We start from the raw sequence: 26153 nt of genomic DNA, 5'->3' as shown, positions 1-26153 counted from the left end.
TGTGGAAAATGTGCCACAAGTTATTGAAAATGAAAATGTAGATTTTGAAAGTGAAAATATTGAAAATTTTGAAAATGTTGAAAGTGATAATGAAAATGCTCAACATGTGGAAAATTTTGACATAGGAGGTGAAAATGTGGAAAACTTTAACATTGAAGGTGGAATTGCCTCACCAAGTGAACCATATGTAACATCTAATTACTTTAGAAATGAAGACCCTCTCATGGATGAAAGACAAATTCCAAATCCAAGACCTTCAAGAACCCCAAAATGGTTATTTGAAATCGATGAGAACATTATTGCGAATCTTGAAGGCAAGAGGTCAACAAGAACCGTTCGGTTGTGGGCTACAAAACTTTTCAACCAAAATTTTAGCAATAAGACATTGACCGAGCAATGCCAACTCTTTGTTCAATTTCTAAAGATGATAAAGATGAGACCATTGCTAAACAAATTGAAGATTCGTATGAACAAGAAAACAGAGAGAAATTCTATTATTGCAAAAAATCTATTTGACGCTCTCAATTCTATTGGAAAGAATACCAAAGAAAGAGATAAGAGAGCCGCTCGAAGAGTGATTACAACCTCCTTAGTAAGCCATCAATTGAGGAAGGCTCGTCAAATGAGACAAACTTGTGTTGATTTTTACATAAATCGTAAAACTTTGGATAGAGCACTTGCACGAAGACAAAGACTTGACGATCCACTTCAACAAGATACATGGGCATTTGGTGGGAAGCTTCCACGTGTTGATAGAAAGTTGACTGACAATGTGAAGGAAGAGATTCAACAATTTTGGCACTCTAATTCTAGAGTGTCACCCAATGTAAAGGACGTTTTGAAATTAAGAATCGGCAACCGAGACCGCACACCGCATCCCAAACATTTATTGGAATCAAGCCAAACAATGTTGTACAAATTTTTTTGTGAATTACATCCAACTTTGCAAATATCACAAAGGGCCTTTGAATCTTTGAAACCATTTTATTGTGTTCCTCTTAAGATTCGCAATACCTATTGTTGCAAGTACCATGTGGAGTTTTCAATGTACCATGAACTTTTATGTCATATTCGTTCTACGATGCATACTAATGAGATGTTGCAGGAGTGTGGTGCAATGTTATTTCCGAGATCATCAAGAGACTTGCAAGATCCATTTTTATGCCCTAGAGATGATGGCTGCTATTTCTATAGAAATTATTGTTTGAATGAGAAGTGCTCAGAATGCGTTGGGTTGTCAAAGTTTGTTTCATGTTTTCATGAGGGCAGCGAACACGAGTTTGGAAATAATTATGTTGAGAAAAAAAGATACGAGACAGTGAAATATACTGTGAAGAGTGGAGGTGAAGGTTCTAGATGTGAATTAGTCTTAAGAGAAGTGAGTATTGCTGATTTTATTTTGGATTTTAAGGAAAATCTTTTCTACAAGTATGCAAGGCACACCCATAGGTCTCAGTGGTTGGATCAACAGTTCAGGATGTGTAAGAACTCTTTCCCGATTGGCACTATTGTATCGGTGGTTGATTTTGCAGAGAACTATACATTGCAACCACAGAATGAGGTACAGTCTCAGTACTACAATTCAGTCCAGATTGCTATTTTTGTTCACATTACATATAGACATGCTCCTGATTGTACAGAAGAGGACAGGAAGATAATCAGGGAGTATCATTTTTATATGAGCGATGATAGATCACACTCCTCCAAGTATGTGCAACATTCTTTCGAGAATTTTTTTGAGTTCTTGCATGAGAAAGATATTGCAATTGACCGACATATAATATGGTCAGATAACTGTATGGGTCAATTCAAGAATGCGCATATGTTTTATTGGTTGAGTAGAATGCATGTGGAGAGGCGTATACCTCATATTTGGTGTTTTTTTTAGGCGGGGCATGGGAAGGGAGAGCATGATGGAGCAGGTGCATGTTTGAAGAGAGCTCTAGTTAAGGAGCAATTGAGGAGTTCAGGTGCAAATTTCTCTGATGCACGTTCTATTGTTGATTGGTGTAGTTTAGCATTGTCACATGGAGGTACTCTTGATTTAGCAGTGAGCAGATTCTTTTGGTTGGTTGAGGAGGGAACAATGGGAGATAGATTGGATTGTCAAACAATTAAAGATTCTTCAAAGATGCATTCATTTCTCAGCTCAAATGCAAGTACATGGACCATTTGGACACGAGCGTTGGCTTGCTTTTGTCAGAGTTGTCTTCGGTGTGATTGGGATCAGTGTGAGTCAAGTGAGTGGGTTGATACGTGGGTTCCCCACTATCTAACTCCTTTATCTCAAACAATATCCTTGTCAAACGATGACATGGAAAGTTCACTTGAGTATGATCGTCTATCAGATCTTGTACAACCAGGACATGTTTTTGCAGTTGTTGCACCGCAAGGGAATGAAGAGAGATCAGAATATTGGTTGGCACGATGTGTACAGGGAAAACAAAAGCTAACACAACTAGTGACAGATGATGATGGGTTCACATATCCTACAGGTTCAGTTGTTGTTGTGGGAACTTGGTTGTGAACATACATGATTAGAAAGAATGGCATACCTGCATTTGAAGACTATGAGAGACACAAAACCATTATAATGTATTCACACCTTATTATAGCTACAAATGTCAAGTTGTTGAAGCATCAAGCAAAACCGAAGACCAAAGAGCTATGGACAGTGACTACTACTGATCATGAAGAAATAATGGATGCTCTTAAACAAAGAGATGACCCTTCAGGCACACTTGAGTAGTAGGTCTTTAATGGTGCCTTATTTTTTTATCATGCATTTCATTTCAAACAATTATCATTAAACCTTAATGTTCAAGTTTGTTACGTGTATATTAAGGATGTGTTCAAAATGCAGGTCTATTGATGAATGTTTTTTTTTGGCAACACGGTTTTTGCATGCACATAGTGAGTACACTCGATATAATTGGAAGGGATGTATTTTTGCAACACGACTTATTATCATGCATTTGATGAGCTTTACAATTTTTGTTATTAGAGAACACTATTTGATAATTTTTTATGATATAATTATCACATAACCTTTATGCTCATGAAGGTATTTTTTGATGATATACAACAGTATCACATTACGATTTTTGCATCAACATAGTGGGTTCTATTGATATAATTCGAAGGGACGTATTTTTATGGTATATGATCCCACCTTTTCATTTATTATCGTGCATTTCAGTTGAAGTGATTATCATAAATCCGTTATGTTCATCCATGCATTTTATGTGTAGACTAACAATTCTTAAAAGTACAGGTTCATGCTAGATTATTCGTTGTTGACGAGACCCTCTCTTGGTGATGGTACATATTCCTTTGTGCATTAATGAGATTAAATTGTGGGTCTTGTTGTATTTATTATCATGAAGATGATTCAAATGCATGTGGCCTAGACACATCTACAGTGGATCAAATTGTCATGACAGATGATCTATTGAATCAAACATTTGACATTGATAGTCAGGTAAATAGGTTAATGTTGGGCCTTCAACATCAACACCTACTAGTCAAAGTGGTCATCGAACTTTCACTCAGGTAACCTTGTCTATTTTTATTCATTAATGGTTTATAAAATAAAGTCAGTTAGATTTTGGCAGTTGAATAACATTGTTTCATTTTCAGATGCTGACATCAGATGCACCTAATATTCTCTCCACAATGGAGCATGGTGTTCTCTAGCAGTAGCATCTTTGATGCTTTTGACAGTAGTATGAGTCAGATTAATAAATTTCTAATTTGATGCTTCCCACAGGGCTTTGCAACTTCATATTGTGAGTGTGCCCCTGTTACAAATGAATTGTACTTTAATCGACATAGATGGTCTATGATGGCTTTTTTGTAAGACTATATGGTTTTATTACATATATTGTACTTTAATCGACATATAACAATATCCAAGTGGTGGTTGGCATGAGCTTGAATATGGTAAGTTGTATGCATCTTGAAGTTGAATATCATATGTTGTATACATCTTGAAGTTGAACTTTGATTAGACTTTGTCAACATTTGATGAATCATAAATGTCATTTTATTATTGATCTTGTGAGTGTGAGGTGTAGGAATAAATACCAATTACTTTGAAAGTCATGGATGGTTGTCCTCATATGATAACCACCAGATGGTTGTGCCTTATGAAGAAAAGCTGAACAGATAATAACTAATTGAGAACATCAATTCAAATCCATAATCTAGAGGATACTAATAACAAATCTTTGTATATTTATTTTTTCTAATAATGAAACAGGTACAACTGTATTGAGATAAAATGAAGCTTTTCTCTCATATGAAGATGTCACATTGGCAAATTGGTCTTTATTATAATACACAAGACATAAGTAAAATCAAAATGCTCTCAGGGTACAATTTTGGACTTGAACCATATTGTATAAATCTCAAGGCTTCAACTTGATTATCATTAAAGGTTTCTGATTGTTTACAAAATATCCCTTCATATCCCTTCATGGATGTCACATGCGTAGGGTATGACCCCGAGCGTCGGATCGAGTGGGGGGGGGGGGGGGGCAAAGCAGGAGCATGCGTAGGGTAATTATGCCTAAATGGACATGTCAGAGCCAACGGTTTGTCATCGCGACGAGCTGAACGAGAAATCGACCAGGCGACAACATTCGATTGAGTGAGATTGACGATTTTTTCGCCAACTAAAAAATTGCTGCCCTAATAAAACCATAGGGCAACTTGAAATACCGAGATAGGCTTTTGTAGGGACCCCTCTCGTGGCCTTGTAGGTTCAAATGGATCGTTCGCAGGTGCCACATATTCCGAGTTAGGGCCTGTCAAAGTTTGACAATTTTGAGCACTTAGGGCGCTCAAGGGACGACGCCGGTAGGGTATGACCCCAAGCGTTCGATCGAGTGGGGGGGAAAAATAGGAGCATGCGTAGGGTAATTATACCTAAATGGACATGTCGAAGCCGACGGTTCATCATCGCGACGAGCTAAATGAGAAATCGACCAGGCGACAACATTCCATTGAGTGAGACTGATGATTTTTTCGCCAACCGAAAAATTGCTGCCCTAATAAAACTGTAGGGCAACTTGAAATACTGAGATAGGCTTTTGTAGGGACCCCTCTCATGGCCCCGTAGGTTCAAACAGATCGTTCGCAGGTGCCACATATTTTGAGTTAGGGCCCGTCAAAGTTTGACAGTTTTGAGCACTTAGGGCGCTCAAGGGACGACGCCGGTAGGGTATGACCTCGAGCGTTCGATCGAGTGGGGGGGAAAAATAGGAGAATGCGTACGGTAATTATGCCTAACTGGACATGTTGGAGCCAACGGTTCATCATTGCGACAAGCTGAACGAGAAATCGACTAGGCGACAACATTCCATTGAGTGAGACTAACGATTTTTTCGCCAACCGAAAAATTGCTGCCCTAATAAAATCGTAGGGCAAATTGAAATACCGAGATAGGCTTTTGTAGGGACCCCTCTCATGGCCCCGTAGGTTCAAATGGATCATTCGCAAGTGCCACAGATTCCGAGTTAGGGCCCGTCAAAGTTTGACAATTTTGAGCACTTAGGGCACTCAAGGGACGACATTGGTAGGGTATGACCCTGAGCGTTCGATCGAGTGGGGGGGAAAAATAGGAGCATGCATAGGGTAATTATGCCTAATTGGACATGTCGGAGTCGACGGTTCGTCATCGCGACGAGCTAAATGAGAAATCGACTAGGCGACAACATTCCATTGAGTGAGACTGACGATTTTTTTGCCAATCGAAAAATTGCTGCCCTAATAAAACCGTAGGGCAACTTGAAATACTGAGATGGGCTTTTGTAGGGACCCCTCTCATGGCCTCGTAGGTTCAAATGGATCATTCGTAGGTGCCACAGATTCCGAGTTAAGGCCCATCAAAGTTTGACAATTTTGAGCACTTAGGGCGCTCAAGGGACGACGCTGGTAGGGTATGACCCCGAGTGTTCGATCGAGTGGGGGGGGGCAAAATAGGAGCATGCGTAGGGTAATTATGCCTAACTGGACATGTCAGAGCCGATGGTTCATCATCGCGACGAGCTGAACGAGAAATCGACTAGGCGACAACATTCCATTGAGGGAGACTGACGATTTTTTCGCCAGCCGAAAAATTGCTGCCCAAATAAAACCATAGGGAAAATTGAAATACCGAGATAGGATTTTGTAGGGACCCCTCTCATGGCCCGGTAGGTTCAAACGGATCGTTCGCAGGTGCCACAGATTCCGAGTTAGGGCCCGTCAAAGTTTGACAATTTTGAGCACTTAGGGCGCTCAAGGGACGACACTGGTAGGGTATGACCTCGAGCGTTCGATCGAGTGGGGGGCAAAATAGGAGCATGCGTAGGGTAATTATGCCTAACTGGACATGTCAGAGCTGACGGTTCATCATCGTGATGAGCTAAACGAGAAATTGGCCATGCGACAACATTCCATTGAGTGAGACTGATGATTTTTCGCCAACCGAAAAATTGCTGCCCTAATAAAACCGTAGGGAAACTTGAAAAACCGAGATAGGCTTTTGTAGGGACCCCTCTTGTGGCCCCGTAGGTTCAAATGGATCGTTCGTAGGTGCCACAGATTCTGAGTTAGGGCCCGTCAAAGTTTGACAATTTTGAGCACTTAGGGCGCTCAAGGGACGACGCCGGTAGGGTATGACCTCGAGCGTTCGATCGAGTGGGGGGGCAAAACAGGAGCATGCGTAGGGTATTGTTCATTAAATGAATTGTATTGTTTATGAATTGTATTGTTCATTGAATGAATTTTATTGTATTGTTGATTAAATGAATTGTATTGTTCATTAAATAAATTGTATTGTATTGTTCATTAAATGAATTATATTGTTCATTATAAAAACAACACTTACGATGAAATGAAATGAATTGTATTGTTCATTAAATAGCCATTATTAACCATTGTTAATTATTGGAATGAAGATTAAATATTTCCATGATAACACCACACACAGATGAGCAACAATTTATATGATCGAATATCAACTTCTGTATATATAAAAATGTCGAATGATTACAAATGTATGTCCATACACAAATACGGCATAAACACCAACTGAAACAAAATGTATGTCTAAATACGTGAATGTATGTCCATATACAAAATATACATGCCAACTAGACATGTAAGCATCCCAAAACTATCTATAACATCCTAAGCTGCTGATGGATCATCAAAATCGATCCTCTTCGCTGCACTGCTCGGCTCTGAAGGATCCTGCACAAGAAAAACAAACCACGATTAATATTAGTTATATTGTATAATTCACATTCGAAAAGTTAACATAAAAATGAACTATTTAATTGAACTATTCATGTTTACCCCATCTCCACGTTTTCTCTTCAGCTTTGCAGGACTCTTGATGTATGTCTTTGGTAGAGGAGGTATGTTTTGAATATTTTCATAAACAACCTACATATGTTTAGAAACATGACATTGATACAAGTTAGCATATAATTGCCACTGATAATAACAAATTATATCTACTAATCAAAAAAAAAAAAAACACACATCTACTCGAGGCATCTCTTCTTCTTCTTCAGGTATACTGGGTGTAGTCATCAAGGATGTGAAGCCAAGAGTTCTCTATATATATACACAACAAGTATATGAAACTATCAATCTATGTCTAGACATGTATAATCACTATAAGTTATTTAAACTATTCATTCAATCATATTTGCATTCAATTACCTTTCCCTTGTCTCCAATTGCACTACCAGATCCTAGATCACACTGCACCGCACTCGTGCTGCTTGTCTCCTACAAGAGTAAAATAAGATATACATGCAAGTTACTACATAATCTAATTAATACAAATATAAATGATGAGCATGTATGTACAATAAAATACAAACGACTAGGTGCAATAATATATGTACCATCAAGCTATCAAGGCCAAACGAAATGGCCAACAAGGTGCCCTCCTGAATCTGTCTCAACTCATCCTCGGTCATCAACTGTTAAATAGACCATGTAAATAAAAATTAGTACTTAAATTATCTAATTTATAAATATTTAATTAAAATATAACATGAATTGTGAAAACACAAATCTTACCAATACATCATCAATGTATGATGACGGTGCCTCCTCGCTTCTAGCATGTGATGACTCCTCAGGGTATCCTCCAGTTTGTGTAATAACCTCTGGTGCATCATGCATCTCATGCACCTCGTAATCTGCATTGTCCACAACAAGATCAACGGGCTGTCCAACTAGACCCAAGCATACGTGCCCACACATGACACAACTATGGGGCACGCATATGTGTGGAGCCGAGGATGACGTGTCACCGGCACCAGATGCACCACTACCATCAAGAGTAGGTTGAGCTACTGACGCAACCTGAGAAACCAAAAGGCTACTCAAAGAGTGAATAGCCGATATGGTCCGTGAAGCCGCCTCACAAATGATATCAGGATGCTGAACCGCAAGTGGGGGATCAACAGGAGGAGGGGGGACATATGGGCCCTAGACTACTCTGACTGCCCCAGGTCTATTTTGGGGCATACCTAAACCTACACCCTGGAAAGGTTGGATGTCAAAGTAGTTCACATGTTTCTGTAAAACAAACTCAGCATACAATTTTTTTATGAAATAGAAGGGGATATCAAGATTGTTGTTGGGTGGTTTGTTGAAAACCATCCACCAACGATCCCAAAAGTTTTTCACAATCCCATCATTTGTGCACCATTTGATAGAAAGTTTTGTTTTTTTGGGATCTACAGGCCGACCAATATGGGGATTGACAAACAATGAGGCGATTTCGGCTTTGGATATCTCAAGATCCTTGATATCCTTATACAACAAGCCATCTGCATATTTTTCCTTCGTAGAATCTCGCCACAAAAGGGCGGCATCGTGCTCCTCAGTCATGGTTTCCATACTTTTTACGATCGACGTGAGAGGATCAAACAATGGGTTTAGACGAGGGATCCTATGATATACTTCTGCAATCCCCCTCAATTCATTCAAATTTTGTGCAATCAAATCTTGAATTGAGGGGGGGTTTGGCAAATGAGGGTTTGGTTGTTGCAGTTGTGGTTGGTCAGTGTTTTCATTGTTATCTCCCATTTTTAACCTAATTGAATGTAAACAATTAAATTTAGTTAACAAATTTAAACAATTAGGTATTTGATTTTTAAAAAACCTAGTTTTCATGAAAAAAAACCATATTTTCAATGAAAAATCAAATAAACATTCACAAAAAATATAAAAAATGAATGAAAATGATTCAAAACGACAAAATTCTTACCTCTAAATCAAATTTTTAGCAATTTTTTGTCAAAAAACCAGATATCGGATGGAGTGGATATCGGATTTTGACAAATTCGCGCGACCCGTGAGTTAAAAATGACTCATGGGACTGTCGCTGTCTAAATATAAAAGTCTCAAAAATCGGATATCCGATAAAATCGGATATCCGATTTCAACACTTAAATTATTTTTAAATAACATATATAATATAATAATATATTATATATATTATAATATAATATAATATTATATTATATTATATTATATTATATTATATTATATTATATTATATTATATATAACATAATATAATATTATATTATATATAATATAATACAATATTATATAATATATAATATAATATAATATTATATAATATAATATAATATAATATAATATTATATTATATATAATATAATACATATTATATAATACGTAACATATAATATATATTTTAAATTAAAATTACAAATAAAAATCGGATATCCGATATTCGATTTGCATACGTAATTACCAGGCCAAGGTGTACTGACACCTAGGCCAAGCAAAAAGTCAACACGGATTTTCGTGTTTTTAGGTGAGTGAGGAAGGCTATTTTTTTCACATCGCCACTTTTTGGCCCCCCTTGATCCTGCACTAACCCGTGAGTTTTTTTAATTTTTTTGTTTGTTTGGTATTTATACCCAAAGTGGTATAAAATATACATTTAGTAGATATTTCCAATTGGAAAAGTTGTGGCCCATATATAACTTAGCTATAATGAATCTATATAGACCATATGTTTGACTAAAATTAATTTTTAGGTAGAATTACTTCAATTTATTTGTACTGATAAGTTAGCTTGAAACGTGACAATTTACTATGCGCGCGCACACACACACACACATATTTGTTGTCATTGATGATATGGTAAATGGTTGGATATATTGAGGAAGTTGTATGAAGTGATGGTGAAGCTGTATGTTCATGTTTGTTAGTGTATGAGGAGATCGTTGGTAGCTAATTCTTAGTTGTTGTCATTATGATTTGTATGACTAGTATAAATAGATTGATATAGAAAACAAATAGATATTGGTTACAAATAGTTTGTGGATTTCCACCTTCTTGGCGTCTGATGTCTACACTTAGTATGATATGCTGATATAGTTGATGATGTTGACAATGTGGTTGATTGCAAATATAACATGATGATGTTTAGATGACTTGAGATATTAAGATGAGGATTAGATGCATGAAAATAAAATGGAGATATTGTACTAAGTGAGAAGATGATGTTTATGGGACGTTTTGGTCTTTGGAAGGTTGTTAAAGCAAGTTAGTATAGAAGTATAAATTTATGTTCATTTAGAAGAATGCTCTACATTCCTCCACATTTGATGATATGGTCTCGTGGAATTGAACATAATGTTTATGATTTGTGAAAATTTTACTCCTATCCTTTCAAGTCCTCGGTGTTGCAGCTAATGAGGTCGGTGATTGCAATTGGCTGACAATTTGGTTGTTTGTTAAAATTGGTTAAAAAAAGGCTCTACATTTCTCCGCATTGATGTTTCAAATGTTGTGGCTTGGAGGACATGCTTATAACATTCATGTTGTGTCTCAATTTAATTTTCACAAGTTAGTGCTATCTGTAAGAGATGACAATGATGTTATGTGCATAATTGATTTCTTTGGTTCGTTGGAATGTAGTGTTTTGTATTAGTTGTGTTTTGCTAGAGTGATATTGACATGGAAAGAAGAAAGAAGGCTTTAAGAATTCTTTTGTAAGTTCAAGGAATGTCTTAGTGTGCTTCACATGATGCTAGATGTTTTGTTTGATGATGTATTGTGACTAAAATATGTGGTTCAAGGCAACTTCTTTGATCTGATCAATAGGAGTTGTTTTTTATCTTGTGATGAATCCTTGGGTGTCTCTACTTTTGTTGAAGTTTGTATTGCATTGATTTTGGGTCCTACCCTTGGTGTGTGGGGATCCACATTGGGCTCGTTTATTTGGAAGATATGTTTTGGGTTGACTAGTGATGTGCTGCTCATTGTATCTACATGTTACCTTATTATTGACCTTGGAAGATGTGTGATAGTGTGTGAATTTTTTCTAAAATAGAGATATGATGTATTTAGGTCCCCTCTATCTCCTAGATTGGACCACTTTCACCATAATTATGTTTTTGGTGGTTGATTTGATAGGACCTATGTTTGTCCTTTGCCCTGGCCAACCTAGTTGACATTTGCATTAAAGAACATGGTATATATAGAAGATCAAATTGATGCTGATGGTGTGGATGTGTGTGGATCTATATGAGTGTTGTGCCTACATGATAATATTATTTGCAAAGTTAGTGATGTGAAGTCGTGACATAGAAAGTGTGTGGTGATTGTTGTGGAGTTGGTTGCTCGAGACAAAGATTCAAGGACAACTTCATGTACTAGGAGATTTTCAGAGGCTATTTTGTTGAAGGCCTATTCATTTTGATTCATATTTTCATGTACCTTGCTTGGAGATAGCGAGTCTTCTCAACAAGTTTTGTATCTTTCTTTGAGGTAGTGCATCTCGGCCTTCAAGTCCATTGTATCTTGCCCTGGGATAATGCATCTCTGCCTACAAGTCCTCCAGGGAGTGGTGCACTTCCTTGGTAGCGAGCCTAAAATAATATTGTAATCTTTTCATATGTTTTGAGTTGACTCTCATCGTTGTTTTTTCTAGTTTGGGTTTTCCACGTAAATTTGGGGTTCTCTTGTGCATGGGGATTCATTGTTTTTATCTTTCATTGCCGTTGATAAGGTTAAGGTTAAATTGATAGTGACTTGAAAAATAAATTTTAAGTATTTGGTTCAAATTGATTCAACCGCCCCTCTTAGTCCTAAGGTGTGTTCAACAGTCAACACATCTTTGAAAAAGGAGACACTTAAAAGAAACTATCTCCAAGGTCGAAATAAACATATGGGTTTGCACCTTTAATAGAGTCTTCAATACACTAAGAACCCTTGAAATATTGGAGAACAATTTTGGATTCCAAAGCTTCAATTGCACTTTCCTAGAGTGAAGACCTACTCTCCAAGGAAATAGAATACATCGTCTTGAGAAAAGTATGAAACTTATCAAAATAACAAGGATAACTAGGAGATAATGCTTGAGAATGGGTAATGTATCCTTCATCTTGGGTTCAATTAAATCCAAGAGGGTGTTCCTAGAGGTCTCTTTAAAATAAAAATTAAAGAGAATTGAGATAACCACAATCAGGCCAATCAATAGTTATATGTAATTCACGATGAACCCTATAGTTTTTCACTAAATTAGGTACTTGCTACTATAAGATGACTTACAAGACCTACTATTATAATATCTGTACAAGTGAATCTAGTTAATAATGTATACACATGTGTAATAGAAGAAATATAGTACCATGATCCCTTATTAGTTTATTTGTTTAAGCTTGCATAAAATTTGACACAAGTTACATTACTAGATCATGTGAGCTTGTAAAATCCAATAACTAATCCTATACTACGTAGAAGATGTGATTAAATTGAAAGTTATTTGGCCTCTCACAATGTAAAATAGTTCTACTCCATTAAGTAATAGAGTCATAACTTGAAAGGAAGAAGATAACACACTTGAAAACCATAAATGGATCTAGATTTGCATATGCATACATATAAGAAAGTACAAGTTATCTACAACTAGCTATGCTTTAGATTCTCCACTATACAACAACAACACATGTAATAAGAAAAGATCATTAGAAAATAGGTTATTATGGATTGTAATATTGCCATACACTAATCTACTCAAAATATTGGGCCAAAAAATGTGACAAGAGTGAAGTAATATCCAGACTCAAAGAAAGATCATTAGAAAATAGGTTATTATGAATTGTAATATTGTCATACACTAATCTACTCATTATATTCAACCAAAAAATGTGACAAGAGTGAAGTAATATCCAGACTCAAAGATTCCCCTTTAAGCATTGCAAACATCTTAGAGATATTCAATTACATACACACTCTTGCTTTAATCACCTTCCTCCATTTTACATAGCATCTTCTTCCCCTTACAAAAACTGATTCGCATCATTACGTAAACTAACTTGTGACACTAAGGCTAGAAAATTGGCTCATAGACCAACCTAGATTACATCTTTCATCCATTCATGCATGCATAGTAGTACAAAACCAACATGACATGGGCAAACATGACAAATTTTGAAACACTACTCTTAGCTTTATAAATAGATAAAATTTTAACTTAAAATCTACTACAATATCACAATTGGATATTAGTACAACAATGTGTATATATATTAGATTCGTCTAAATTGAATTTAAGAAAAATATTATTTATCTTTACAATTACACATTTTTTATATTTTATTTATTATTTTAAATTAACAATCTTATAAACAACTCACTTTAACAATTTAAAAAAAATTAAACTTTGAAAAGAATTATATAATTTTTTTATTATACATCTAGATAAAATATTATTCTTGTGTGTACAACTATTGGGGTAGCAATGTATATGCATTGGAGTATTTCATAATAATAATTTGTCTTATCACAAATATAAAAGGTGAACACAATAAATACCTTGTTTTTCTCCTTGAAAGGCGAGAGATTTTCCAAAGATTTTAGTGTTCAACAATTGGTCCCTTTATGTTCAATATAAGTTGTATTTTATATAATAATATGTTGTTTTTATAAAAACAAATAATTTTTTGTGTTTGACTATTGGTTTTTTGGTGTTGGATATAAAAGTTAGAGATAACACACACTTATGATTACTAATAGGCATTTGGTTCATTTAAGTTGCATATAAGTTATATTTTACATAAAAATACAAAATTGTATTAATTATAAATATTATTTTTTTATTCAACTACTAGGAATTTTTAGACTAAGTTTTGATCGAATCTTTAAAAAGTCATTTTTCTTCAAACCTTAGTTGTAGATAGTTAAATACCCATTTTAGATTTCTAAAAAAAACGAAAATCTTACAATATTAACATGTAGCAATTAATTAAAAATCAGAATTATAATCGCTCCATAACCCTCGCCATTTATAAACTCCAATGACGACCCTCCTACACCCACTCCAAAAAACAAATTCAAACTACACTAACAATTTTTTTAAATTTTCAAATTGCTTGGTAGGTATCTATGATTATCATCGTCAACTTCAACATCTGTTTCATTTCAATTCAGTTTTCGCATTCATCCAAAAGCAGTTGCGCCTCCCAAAAAATAAATAAATCAAAAATGTTCTAAAGATTAGTTAGGCTAAAAAAAAAAAAATCAGTCCAGACTGTCAGTCTGTACACAAACCAAACAAGCATTTTGCGGGAATTGTGCACAAATTTGAATTCATTCATCCATTAAAAAATGCTGAAAGCACACATAGGTATCTGTTTATTTTCAGAAAGAAAATAGGAAGCGATTCATTTTTCAGTCCAGTACTGTTAAAAAATATTTCCACCAAACAAGGAAAAAATTTGGTGGAAGGAAACATTCTGTCGGATAACAATAACAGCTTCCAGTGAATGAATGAATAAATCTTTGTTTAAAAATGCATGGCTTAACCCATTTCACGTTGCTGATATTCAGTCTGCAAACTGCTATTGTTATTGCCAGTGCCATCACAGGTATGTTGTATATAGAATAGCTAGCTACACAGTTAGAAATATAGTAGAATATATTTTAATGAAGTGAAAGAGTTCCTTTTCATTACATGCTACATTGGGAGAAAAACCTCAGCCGTTTGTAGGATTATAGTTAGATGATCATTTGTATATATGACTAAAGTTAATGGGCGGAGCTTGAAAGTATATATACAGTGTAGTATGATGTTCCATGTTAAAGGTTATGCAGATTTTAAAAAGTCTATTGGGAACTAATGGGAAGAATTGGATATATATAGTTTGTTTATAACTTCTAATGTGATGTAAGAAGAGAAGATTCATTTATCTTTCTTTGCATTGTCATGACAGTGTAACAAATGTGGTGTATGTACAGCATTATGATATTGTATGTTAAGAGTTTTTCTAGACTGCAGGAGACCCAGTTGTTTGTTTTTGCCGAGCCAGATGTTAAGGTGTGTACACAATGAGAACTAATGGGTAGAACTTGAGATATTTAGCTTGATCATATAGATTGTCATGAAATGCAAGATGTGATATCAGATTAGAAGATTCACTTGAGTTCAGCTTTTCAATGTTTTAGTTTAATGGTGCTTTAGAAGCTCCTTAGAAAAGTTGGATAATGTTTTGGAGCTTAGATTAGTTGGATGGAACTACACCCACTTACTGCTTTTGTGCTGAGCACACTTGGGGCTTACATACGCTCACGTTCTAAAATTAAATAAAGAAATATAATAAATAACGATTAGAGTGCTTTAATCAAGCATCAGAGCCCTGTAATAACACAGGAAAACAAAAGATTTAATTATTCATTCTGGGTTTCATCCCTAGTGTTCTCCTTGTGTAAATATGATAGCTTGACCTACGCAAGGTGGCCAGGTTTACATGATTCACCAAAGGAGATGGTTAACGAGGAGTTAAACAGGCCAAAAACTTTGTTAATTTGGAAGCAAGCTTTGGGGTACAAGTCACTGGGTTGGTGTGTTAACATCATGCTTTGCTATGGTTCTAACATTGCTAGTGGTTTATGTCTTGTCCGCTTTCTCTAGTTTTTGGTTGTTACCCATGCAATGCCTGTCATTTAAACTACAGTGACATGCAGCGATAAGATTTTGCTCCCAAATCAACATTAATACTCCCTTCGTTAACATTGAAACAGTGATTGAAGCCAAAGATAGAGAGAAGATGTACATAAACAAGGAGTAGCAGACTGTAGTAATAAAACATAGATTATTGAATATTTATTGTGGCTTTAGTTGCTAATGACGAGACCTAGGTTCCTCCCCGTACGTATGACTTACAACCTCCTCGAGGCCTTTAGAACCAAGAGTGACTTACTTGTTTGCCAAAATGTATGCCACTTTATTAGTTTCTCTGGTGTAACACTAATTGAAGGTAATCTATTTGAACTGATAAAGGAGCATAAAGACCTCTTCCAACACCAATTTTGACCTCCAGCAAGAAACGGAATTGATTTCAAGGAATTTATTATCAGCATAGGGCCTCCTTTAACGTAAATGTGCTTGATAGCATTGCTGAAGCAAAGAGCTAGAACTTTAACTGCTGTGCCAGGCTGCCAGCCCATAAAATTGCTGGTTCCTCTAGGATTACCAAGAGCATGAGCACAAACAACGCTTCCTTTATACTTTTACCATCTCTAAGGGCAATCGAGTGCCTTCCAGCCCCGGGTTGCTTTTGAATGCATCATCAAAGACTTGTCTAAACTTTAAACTGACTCAATCTTGGGGGTTTACATATCACCTCGGCTATTAGTAAAAGATCCATGCAAACACTATTTAGTTGAGGTGGTTATCAATTTTGATTTCCAAAACTTACTCAGCCTCAGCGATATTATGTTATGTCATAATCTCATTATATCAGTTATTATTAGCAATGTAGCATTTCATTAAAAACTCAACCATGATAATGGGATTGGGATGCTTGCATAATTCTTGTTCATCGAGTTGTTCTTCACACTTGTGATGGTCAATCCTTCCTCTTCTCCCAATAAATATAATGCATTGCGTTCTATGAGTTGTTCAGGCAAGAAATTGTCACTGTTCGGCCTGGCTGGGATTGGACATAACTGAAGGGAAGCCTCCCTTTTTAGTGTGAAGTGCTCTTTGGGAACAAGTCTAGTCAAATAATTTATAATCTTGATATCTATAATTATTAACACATGTTTTTTACTCCTTATTCGCGAGGAATGGAGAGGCACACCGTGTCTCAAAGGTGTAGATAATGGTCTCAAAATTCTTGGACATATGATCCTGTTTCTGGCTTAGAACGGTGCAGGTCTGTGCTCCACGGGGCCCATACCCTGCCTTGGTACCCCTGTCCCCATCGTCAAAATGTTTCAGGGACTCGGGGACTTGTGGAGTTGGGGTTCTACTGCCTAAGACAGTCCCTTATACTATCAGTGATTCAAAGTCGAGCTGTGATTTTGGTACAGACCTATCAATTGCATCTGCTAATTAGGGACATCAATATATTTTCTTTGTTTTTGTCATTTTACAGTTGAAACTTGGAGTCTCTGAGCATTTTGTTATAATTCTTGTATAATATATATGCACATTGACAATGAAAGCATTTGAATTTTGTTAATTTGTTTGTCAATGCTCACGTGAAATCTCAGTTCAAGTCTAATATTATGTATTAAGCTTCTATAATGTCTATGATGAATGCTTTAACAATGTTCTGATATGAATATTTGAAATTTCTTTATATTTTAAAAAATTTCTCTATTTTCTAATAGCTGTCCCCTACCGTCCCCTAAAAAATGGCCCAAAAGTACCCTGTACCAAAAACACGTCCCACTGTCCCCTGTCACCCTATCCCCCAAACTTGGTGGAGCATATATCATATATGCATGTAGTTGTTTGGATGTATGGATAGGCCTTTTGAAAAGAATTGGAACACATGCTAAAGTGATGCCTGCAGATCATCAAGGACTGAAGTTTTTTGATGAGATCACAGGTTTCTTGACTGTTTTTTATTCCCAGAATAACGATGAGAAATGCATGGGATCTGTCATGTTTGTATAGCCACTAATGCCCAAAATCAAAATGTTACCATAGTAAAGCTACAACTACAACCAATATTTTAAGATATTAATTCATAAATAATTTAATTTCTTCACTGTATTATCAAATATAGACATTTTTTCCCCAAAAGTTCACCAAAGTCAAAATAATATTTTTTGGAGGTACAAGATTAACTTCATGGTTTTCATGTTTATTTAGTTTACTCTTAAGACCATTATAATTCCACTGTGAACTATTGGTTGGCCTCATTACTTTGCACAAGGCTTTATGCGAAGTTTAATATTAGTGTCCTATCCCATATCGAGCTTGAGCTGTAACATTAAAAATTTTACTCTTCAAAATTTTATTATTATTTCTTTATATTTTTTGAATAATGAGAAGCCATGCCGTTCTAAACTCAGGGTAGTCACTATTATGAAAGATGTTTACATAGTTCTGTAATAATTTCAATGAAAATCCTTGAACTTTTCTGGAAGAAAGTATGAAGTGCATGTTGGGCTTATAAATATGCTGAATTAAAGATGCTTCGTTTTAGATTTGATCTATGTTTGTTTCTATCCCTTTAAATTTTCAAGTTGAACGCAAGCAGTCCCAAACTAAGCTTATTACAACAGGCTCCCAAATATTATGCTACAAAATGTAGACAGGCTAACATAGACATTGTAAATGATTATTTGCCTATTGCAAAAAGAAAACACTTACGTTTTATCAATGTGTAATAATTTGCAGGTGGTTCTGGTTGTCCTCTTGAATTTAACCACTTCAATTTTACAGAAGCTGTTTCTGCATGTTCTGAGCAAGACAGAGGAAGATGCTGTCGCTATTTGAATGCTTTAGTTGGAATTTCTATAGCTCAATATGCGAATAGGACAGGTCAGTTGGGAGTTCCTTCAGAATCTTCTGAGACTTGCATAAGTTCTATATCTGATGCCTTTAAGGTCAGTGGGCTTTCATCAAATGCAACAGCATTATGTGGCTTAGGCACAAGGATCCCTGTGAATTTTCAATGTGCGAACCTTACAACTATTCAAGAGATGGAGCAGACCTCAAAGTTCAAAGAAGTATCACTCAATTGCATGAATTCTGTTTCATCACTTAGCACTTGTAGGAAGTGTTTGAATGCAACTACAGTATTTCTTCACCGCCTGGTTGGTGCAGAAGATCACATGGCTTTGAGCACATGTAGGGATGCTACCTTTGTTGCCATTGCAAGCTACGGTGATTCAGAGTTTACAATCGACAGGGCAAGCTGTTTTTTTGGTCTTTCAGGTCTTCATGTTATACCAGGTAGCCCAATTTATAAGTTGGTCTTTAGCAGGTGATTGCTTGTTTTACTTTTGTAATTTTTATTTGCTAAAACTTGGGTTTTGGAGTCATAGCAAACTCTTTTGGTGTTTTATTTTTTGCATCCTTCATTAATATCTCTGTTTAAACAAATAAAAGTTCCAACCAGTCAACAATGGGATCTTCTCCTCTGAATCATTATCATTTCAAATCTTGCAATTTCTAATGGTTTAAACCTCGAGGTCAACTTCTATTGACAGAAAGGCTTTATAGAATATTGATAGATGTGAATACCTGGAACTCCAACAATATTTTTTTCTTTAATTATAAAAATTGACCTTAGCTATCTAGTTTTACCTGAGTTTTCTGAAACAATAAATTTTCTTGCCCTAGATTTGAACTACTGCTTTCAGAAGATGTTCCTATAGTTTAATTTTCATGGTATGCCAAAAGCATTCTTGCTCCCTATTACCTGATTAATTTAATTTCAAATTTGCTTTGTTACATGTGCATATACTGTTATAGAATCATATATATGATACATGTGGAAGGTTAGATACCTTGAAAGTATATTATCATAAGATGTATAGGAAATAATACGTTCTTCAAAATCTTGACATTTTTTGTTTTCCAAATCTTGTTTCTGCAGTTCCTTAATTATCTAGAATTTGAATCATGCTTCATTCCTCAGCATTTTGTAGTTTTTATATCGTAGATGCATAGAACAAAGAAAACAAAACTAAAGAGAGTTTCATTATAGCAATCTTTTGTGTAATAGTTGTTGCTTCAATTCCTAATTCTATTTCTAACTGATTTATTTTTGTCTTGGCTGTTTGAGAAATAACTTATGTTCCAATGTGTTTTGGGGATGGGAAGAGCAGGATGGCAGGGAATATGTTTTGGGGATGGCAGTTTGGGGCCCAGTTTTTGAGGGTAGCAGTACATATATACTTATAGGGATACTCAAATTTCTATAAATTTAACTATACATGACATCAAAATTAAGACAGTGACAGCAGTATAGCAGCAATAAAAATTTATCAGCAATAAATATATCATGACGGCAGTATATATCATTAAGACAGAGACAGCAAGAAATAAAATTTTGTAAAACTTAGACAGTTACATTAGTATAACAGCAATAAATATATCACGATTCAGATTCATAGCTAAGTTTATTTTGGGTGGAGAATTCCATAGGATCCTTGGAGGAGGTTTTCTCCACATTAACAGATTTCAGAGCTGTCCATGTGGGGTTTGCTTGACAGGCCTAAGGCCCGTGCACAGGAATAGTTCACTCATCTGGTCGGTGATATGCTCTAGCAACATACAAGCAGAATAAGTTCCTCAATAGCCAAGATTTGGTTTTCAATAGTTGTTAGTCTAGAATTCTGCTATTGTTGGTCACAGCAAAGAAGTAATTGATCAAACATCTTCCATAATTGAATTTGAATGGCTTTTTCTCCTCCCTAACAATAGGGCTAAAGTGGTAATTATTTTTTATTTTGGTGGCACCTCTATGTTCCACAGGGACACGTTTCTGGCCCTGAAACCAGCATCCCCCTTCCACATTGTGTTTCTGAGATGGCAGGACAGCAAGAGACATCCCTAGCCATCCCTAAATTTACCCAAAACCTTGAAATGTCCTCAAAATAGCACAGAATGTTTGGAAATGTCTGCAAGACATTTGACTTGACTGTACTTGGGACAGCCAGGGATGTTTGAGACATCCCTGGACCGCCCTGGGGACATCTAGTCACTACCATTTACTGTTGAACTGGTAGTTTCATAAACAATGGGTATGTATTTATCTGTTTTTGGCCCTGGAACACCATCATCTTCTGTGGATGTATGGCTTTAAGTTTTGGTACACCTTGGTTTGTGAATAATCATGTTGTCTCATTTAGTGGCTTTAATTTTTGGTACACCTTGGTATGTGAATAATCACGTTGCCTCATTTACTGGCAGCTTTTTGATGAGTAAATTATTAAGCGTTTTTTGTTTTATGGTACATTTCTCCTATTTTGTTACTGTACAGAGTTCACAATTTAAGAGCTGAGCAGGTGAATTGTATTAATCACATTTTTTCCATCTGATCTAAGTGGAATAGAAGAACAATCTCACTGTTTTTTGGAGGAAAACAACTGGTGTAATTCAGCATTGAAAAATATTCAGTTTCACCTATTTTTTAATGAGTCTTTGATGATGAAATGGAAGCCTCCGGATTTTTTTACGACTTAATAGTAATATTACATTTTAATCTCCCATATTGATAAATGAATAGTGTATAAATCTTGAAGACCTAAGTAGAAAAGTGGTGAAAATCATTCAGATGCTCTTCAAAGACGTGTGAAATGAATTCACTTGTGGAAAGTTTACTGGCTGTGAGGAAAAATTGGGTGAACTGTATTATGTTAGACAACTTGAACTATTGTCAAAATCTTGTAATCTTTGTTTTTGTTATCATGGATCAGATGAAAGAGCAAGCCAAGCAAGTGTTAGATGCCTTAACTGGTAATTCCACGTGGTTCAACTGAAATTCTGACTATTCAGAACTCATGCCTCTAAATATCATCTGAACATTAATTAATTAGAGAGAGTTTGATGTATTCATGGTCAACCCAAAAATGGCAGTTGCAAAATGTGGACGAAGGTATAGTAGCTCCTCTAGTTGTTACCTTCAATAAATCTGAAATGAATTTGAGTTTCGCTTGTGTGGCTTGTAGAAGAAAATTTCAGTGGCAACTTTAAAAGTTGAAGCCTGCAAGGACTACTATATTATCTGATGCTTGTTTTATGGGGTTGTTTTTAATTGTTTTTGGGTTTCTGCCTATTTATTCCTCATGTAATGTTGGAATAGAATTTAACCTTATAAACATGTGAAAAATATCAGAACACTAAGGATACTGCCTTAGACAAACACAGAATTGGGAATAAGCTTGAAGCCTTTCTGATAATAACTTGCCTTGTGTGCACAGATGCATCATCATTTTCCAAGCCACCATCGGAGGCATTTTTCCCCAAAATATCTTCCACACCAGTCTTCTCTCCAGCGTATGCACCTCTCGGTGTATCTTCCCTCGGGAAGAGTCACTCCACCTATCATTTGACATTGATTCCAAGAGTTGGACTCGGAATTACAGGAGTGGCCTGTACACTCTTAATTTTCCTGATACTTCTTATTTGTAGAAAAAGAAAAGAGTTGGAGAATTCTGGAAAGCCTACCATATTCATGTTGAATAAGATATCAAGCTCACAGCCCCGCTGGAAACTGCACAAATGGAGAAGAGGTCAATCTTGTTGCCTCTCTCTATATTGGTTGAGTCTCGTTCTCCATACATGTACTAATTCTGGTACTCCACATTGATAAAATTGACTTGTGTGCTGAATTGCAAAGCTCTATTGTTATCACAGGTCCATCAGCGATGTTCAGACGATTTAGCAACAAAGAGATCCAAAAGGCTACAAATGATTTCTTTACCATTATTGGCAAGGGAGGATTTGGAACCGTATATAAAGCTCAATTTGAAAATGGGTTTGTTGCTGCAGTAAAGCGAATGAACAAAATCTCTGAACAAGGGGAGGAAGAATTTTGTAAGGAGATGGAACTTTTGGGACGGTTGCATCATCGTCATCTTGTTACACTCAAGGGATTTTGTGCGGAGCAACAAGAGAGGTATCTGTCTCCTAGCTATGGGTTCCCTTTTTTTGTGTAGCTACAGAATAAATTATAGAAATGCAAAACTTGGCATTTGGGTGGATGAGTACTATAAGGTTGTGTGTGTTTCTTCTCACAATATGGCTGATAATGAATTGATAATATACTTGCCAGGTTCCTTGTGTATGAATACATGGAAAATGGGAGTTTGAAAAACCATCTTCATGGTGAGTTTTTTTAATGATTTTTCAACAGGGGATATTGAGAAGAAATAAACTTTTTTCTCTTCTCGCACTTTGATCAAATACAATTATTTTCTCAGCAGATTCCTCAAAACCCTCTTTGAGTTGGCAGACCAGGATTCAGATTGCTGTAGATGTAGCCACTGCTTTGGTGAGTTTCAGAGGTTCTAGTAAATCTCTAGATTATGTTTGAGTACGTGCTCCTGCTCTCTGGATGAACTATTTCATCATTCATTGTGTCATGTCTGTGCAGGAATATCTTCATTTTTATTGTGATCCCCCTTTATGCCATAGAGACATCAAATCTAGCAACATTTTATTGGATGAAAACTTTGTTGCAAAGGTAATGAAAATATATTTTATGTCATTTTAATCTGTGATTCTAAGTGAGTGTTCTCTGGTTCATTTTGCTTCCTTGAATAAACAGACATAGAGAAATACAATATCTAACCACAAGCAAACATAAGTTGCAAGTAATTCTGTATACATATATCAAAGCAAGTTGAATAGACAGAAGTATATACCCATCATTTCAGCATTCAGATAGAAGAATAAGCTTTTCTTGAGAAATTAAAGAGTTATTCCAGTCTCGTATCTTATTGGAGGGCTACTATGTATTCTCTGACATAATGACATTAGACTGCTAGTGGTGGGATGATAGTTGGTAAGAAGGCCCTCAGCTAATCTAAAATAAAAAGCAACATGATCAACCCCTTATTTAAACATACTAGATTGTTTTTGGACTAATCATAAAAAAATATATGGGGCAAAAAACTACCATATGCTAACATTGATGAACTGCTGCAGGTGGCAGATTTTGGTCTTGCCCATGCTGCACCAAGTGGAGCAAATAATTTTGAGCCAATCAATACTGATGTCCGTGGAACTCCTGGTATCCTTTTATCCCTGAAGAATATTGCAGGGTCTTGGGGAGTGTTAAAAAGATATTTTCTTAATAAGATTTTGCTTATATTTGCTGCCATGAATGCAGGGTACATGGACCCTGAGTATGTGATTACTCAGGAGCTGACAGAGAAGAGTGATATCTACAGTTATGGAGTGTTGCTTCTGGAGCTTATCACTGCTAGGAGAGCAGTACATGAAAGAAAGAACCTTGTAGAATGGGCCCAGACATACATTGCTACATGTTCTAGATTGCCTGAAATTGTAGATCCTAATTTGGCTGATAACTACAACTTTGAAGAGCTTCAGAGCCTTGTCAGTGTTGTAAAATTGTGTACCCAGAGAGAAGGCAAAGCAAGACCTTCCATAAAGCAAGTTCTGAGACTTCTATATGACAAATTGGACACAGCCAGTTGTAATCTCATGATTGCTGCTCGAAGTGAAGATTTCACAAACAAGGGAAATACACAAAGAGTGAGATCTGCAAATGGAATCGACCTTAGTGGTGATTTAAGGTGCTTGCAATCTTCTCCCAGCACCTCTAGGTCTTATTGCAGCAGAAGCTTTCTTCTTGAATCAGGTTCACCACGTTCTCCTATTTCTGCTCCTGTTTCTGCATAAGACTGCAACTAAGCAGAATAAGATCTCCAGATATTGATGCAAGTCAACATTCTTGAGGTAGCCATGGTCAACTCCCCAACATTGTGCCACACACTTTATCGTTGTTGCAATTGTCAAATTTTCACAATTTTGATAAAACTGTCCTGATGAAATGTGTTCTAAGTTCTAACGAATATGAAACCTGAATTCATTTTTGGATTTGCAATTTTGACTTGGCTTCTTGTTCAAGCAAGCCTGTCATTGAAACTAAACAAGATTTAGCTAAAACTTTGACTAGTTCAAAGTCTACATATCTCAATGACTTTGTCTAAAATTCATGAGTTTCAGAAAGCTCATGAGGAGAGAATGTCATTTCCCAATCAATGGATCTCCGTTCACAAAATGTTTTATCTTTGTTTCAAGCTATGGTACACTGTTCATGGAGTTTGGACACTACACATTTGAGTCCCGGAGCTTTTGTACCATAGGCTATGTGAAACTCAAGTGGAAGCCTATTAGAATTTTGATATGTATCTGACTATTTAGAATTTAGTTGTACATAGTCTTTTGTCTACTTTAATGTTTCTAAAGTGAGTTTTTCACAGAATGAAAATTCCAAAATGTTTTTGTGAGATTTTTTAGTTTCAGGGTTGAGTAGACTTTTTGGTTTGGTAAGTTTCTGAGTTGTGTGCTTAACTGCAAAGTAGGCCCTTTCAGTTTTGAAACAATCATTATCAGGTGCGAATAAGATGCAACTTGGAACAAGAGTACACAGTTCCAATCCAGTCATTTCAAGCTATCAATATTCAGGCACGTTCTGTTAAAACCAAAATCTTGATTTGTGGGGTTGAAATTTGTTGTATACATATGCATCATAAATTTGTTTTGATTTGTCTAACCCTTAAATTTTACCACCATTTGTCCCCCTAATCTCCTTACAGCATAAGTATAGTCTGGTTTAGGTTGAAGACTAAAATTGTGAATGAGCCTGCATGCGTGAAAGGGGCAATTTTGATGACTGTCATGTCTTCTCATATAAATATTTTTACATGTTGCCAAAAAAGGATCTTTGAAGGATGTTTGTTTTCCTGATAAATTGTAGGTTTCTTACAGATTTTCAGGTAAAACCCTGATATTTAGATTTCTTAAATTAGATATGTTGTTATATCCTCAGACCTTTGAAAAGATGATTGTACCTGACCTTTGAGAATGATTAAACTCCCAAATTTATATCAAATATAAGTGACAAGCATTCTACAAGGCCATGTTCTCTAAGTGTATGCATAATTGTAGGGAATAAAATTACATAACTTGTACATTTATTGTTCTCTTTTACGTCATTTTGTGTGGGTGTTGTAAATGTATAGTATTAGCTCCCAATTTAATTTTTTGGGCACATTAGCTGACCCTAATCCTGGACCATCACTCATATATGCTGAATCCATCAATTTAGATCAGGAGTGGCCTGTTGTAAATTTCCCAATTTTTCTTCTTCCCTAGACTAG

General features: G+C 35.9%; 1 protein-coding gene across 2 annotated transcripts; it reads left to right on the top strand.

The window, feature by feature from the left end:
* The first annotated feature begins 14516 nt into the window (after window positions 1-14516).
* On the top strand, window positions 14517-25280 carry LOC131033652 (probable receptor-like protein kinase At1g49730). Of its 2 annotated transcripts, none has more exons than XM_057964919.2 (9): window positions 14517-14923; window positions 18691-19248; window positions 22224-22535; window positions 22660-22921; window positions 23078-23130; window positions 23226-23296; window positions 23399-23488; window positions 23953-24037; window positions 24137-25280. In XM_057964919.2, exons 1-9 carry the CDS (start codon window positions 14848-14850, stop codon window positions 24667-24669), a joined length of 2040 nt encoding a protein of 679 aa, XP_057820902.1. In that variant the 5' UTR covers window positions 14517-14847; the 3' UTR covers window positions 24670-25280. The 2 variants fall into 2 exon arrangements, with proteins under 2 accessions (XP_057820902.1, XP_057820903.1); XM_057964920.2 differs by having other exon boundaries at window positions 14518-14923; window positions 23229-23296.
* The last annotated feature ends 873 nt before the right edge of the window (window positions 25281-26153 follow it).

This window comes from Cryptomeria japonica, chromosome 5, assembly GCF_030272615.1.
Source record: "Cryptomeria japonica chromosome 5, Sugi_1.0, whole genome shotgun sequence".
Classification (NCBI taxonomy): domain Eukaryota; kingdom Viridiplantae; phylum Streptophyta; class Pinopsida; order Cupressales; family Cupressaceae; genus Cryptomeria; species Cryptomeria japonica.
Note: the sequence above shows the minus strand (reverse complement) of the source record. Positions and strands in the feature narration are given on the sequence as shown.

Bases quoted from the DNA above. Each gene is read 5' to 3' on its own strand.
- LOC131033652 (XM_057964919.2), top strand. From the start codon at position 14,848: ATGCATGGCTTAACCCATTTCACGTTGCTGATATTCAGTCTGCAAACT. The intron at 19,249-22,223 runs GTAGCCCAATTT...TTGTGTGCACAG, and splicing joins AGGTCTTCATGTTATACCAG to ATGCATCATCATTTTCCAAG. The intron at 22,536-22,659 runs GTCAATCTTGTT...TTGTTATCACAG, and splicing joins ACTGCACAAATGGAGAAGAG to GTCCATCAGCGATGTTCAGA.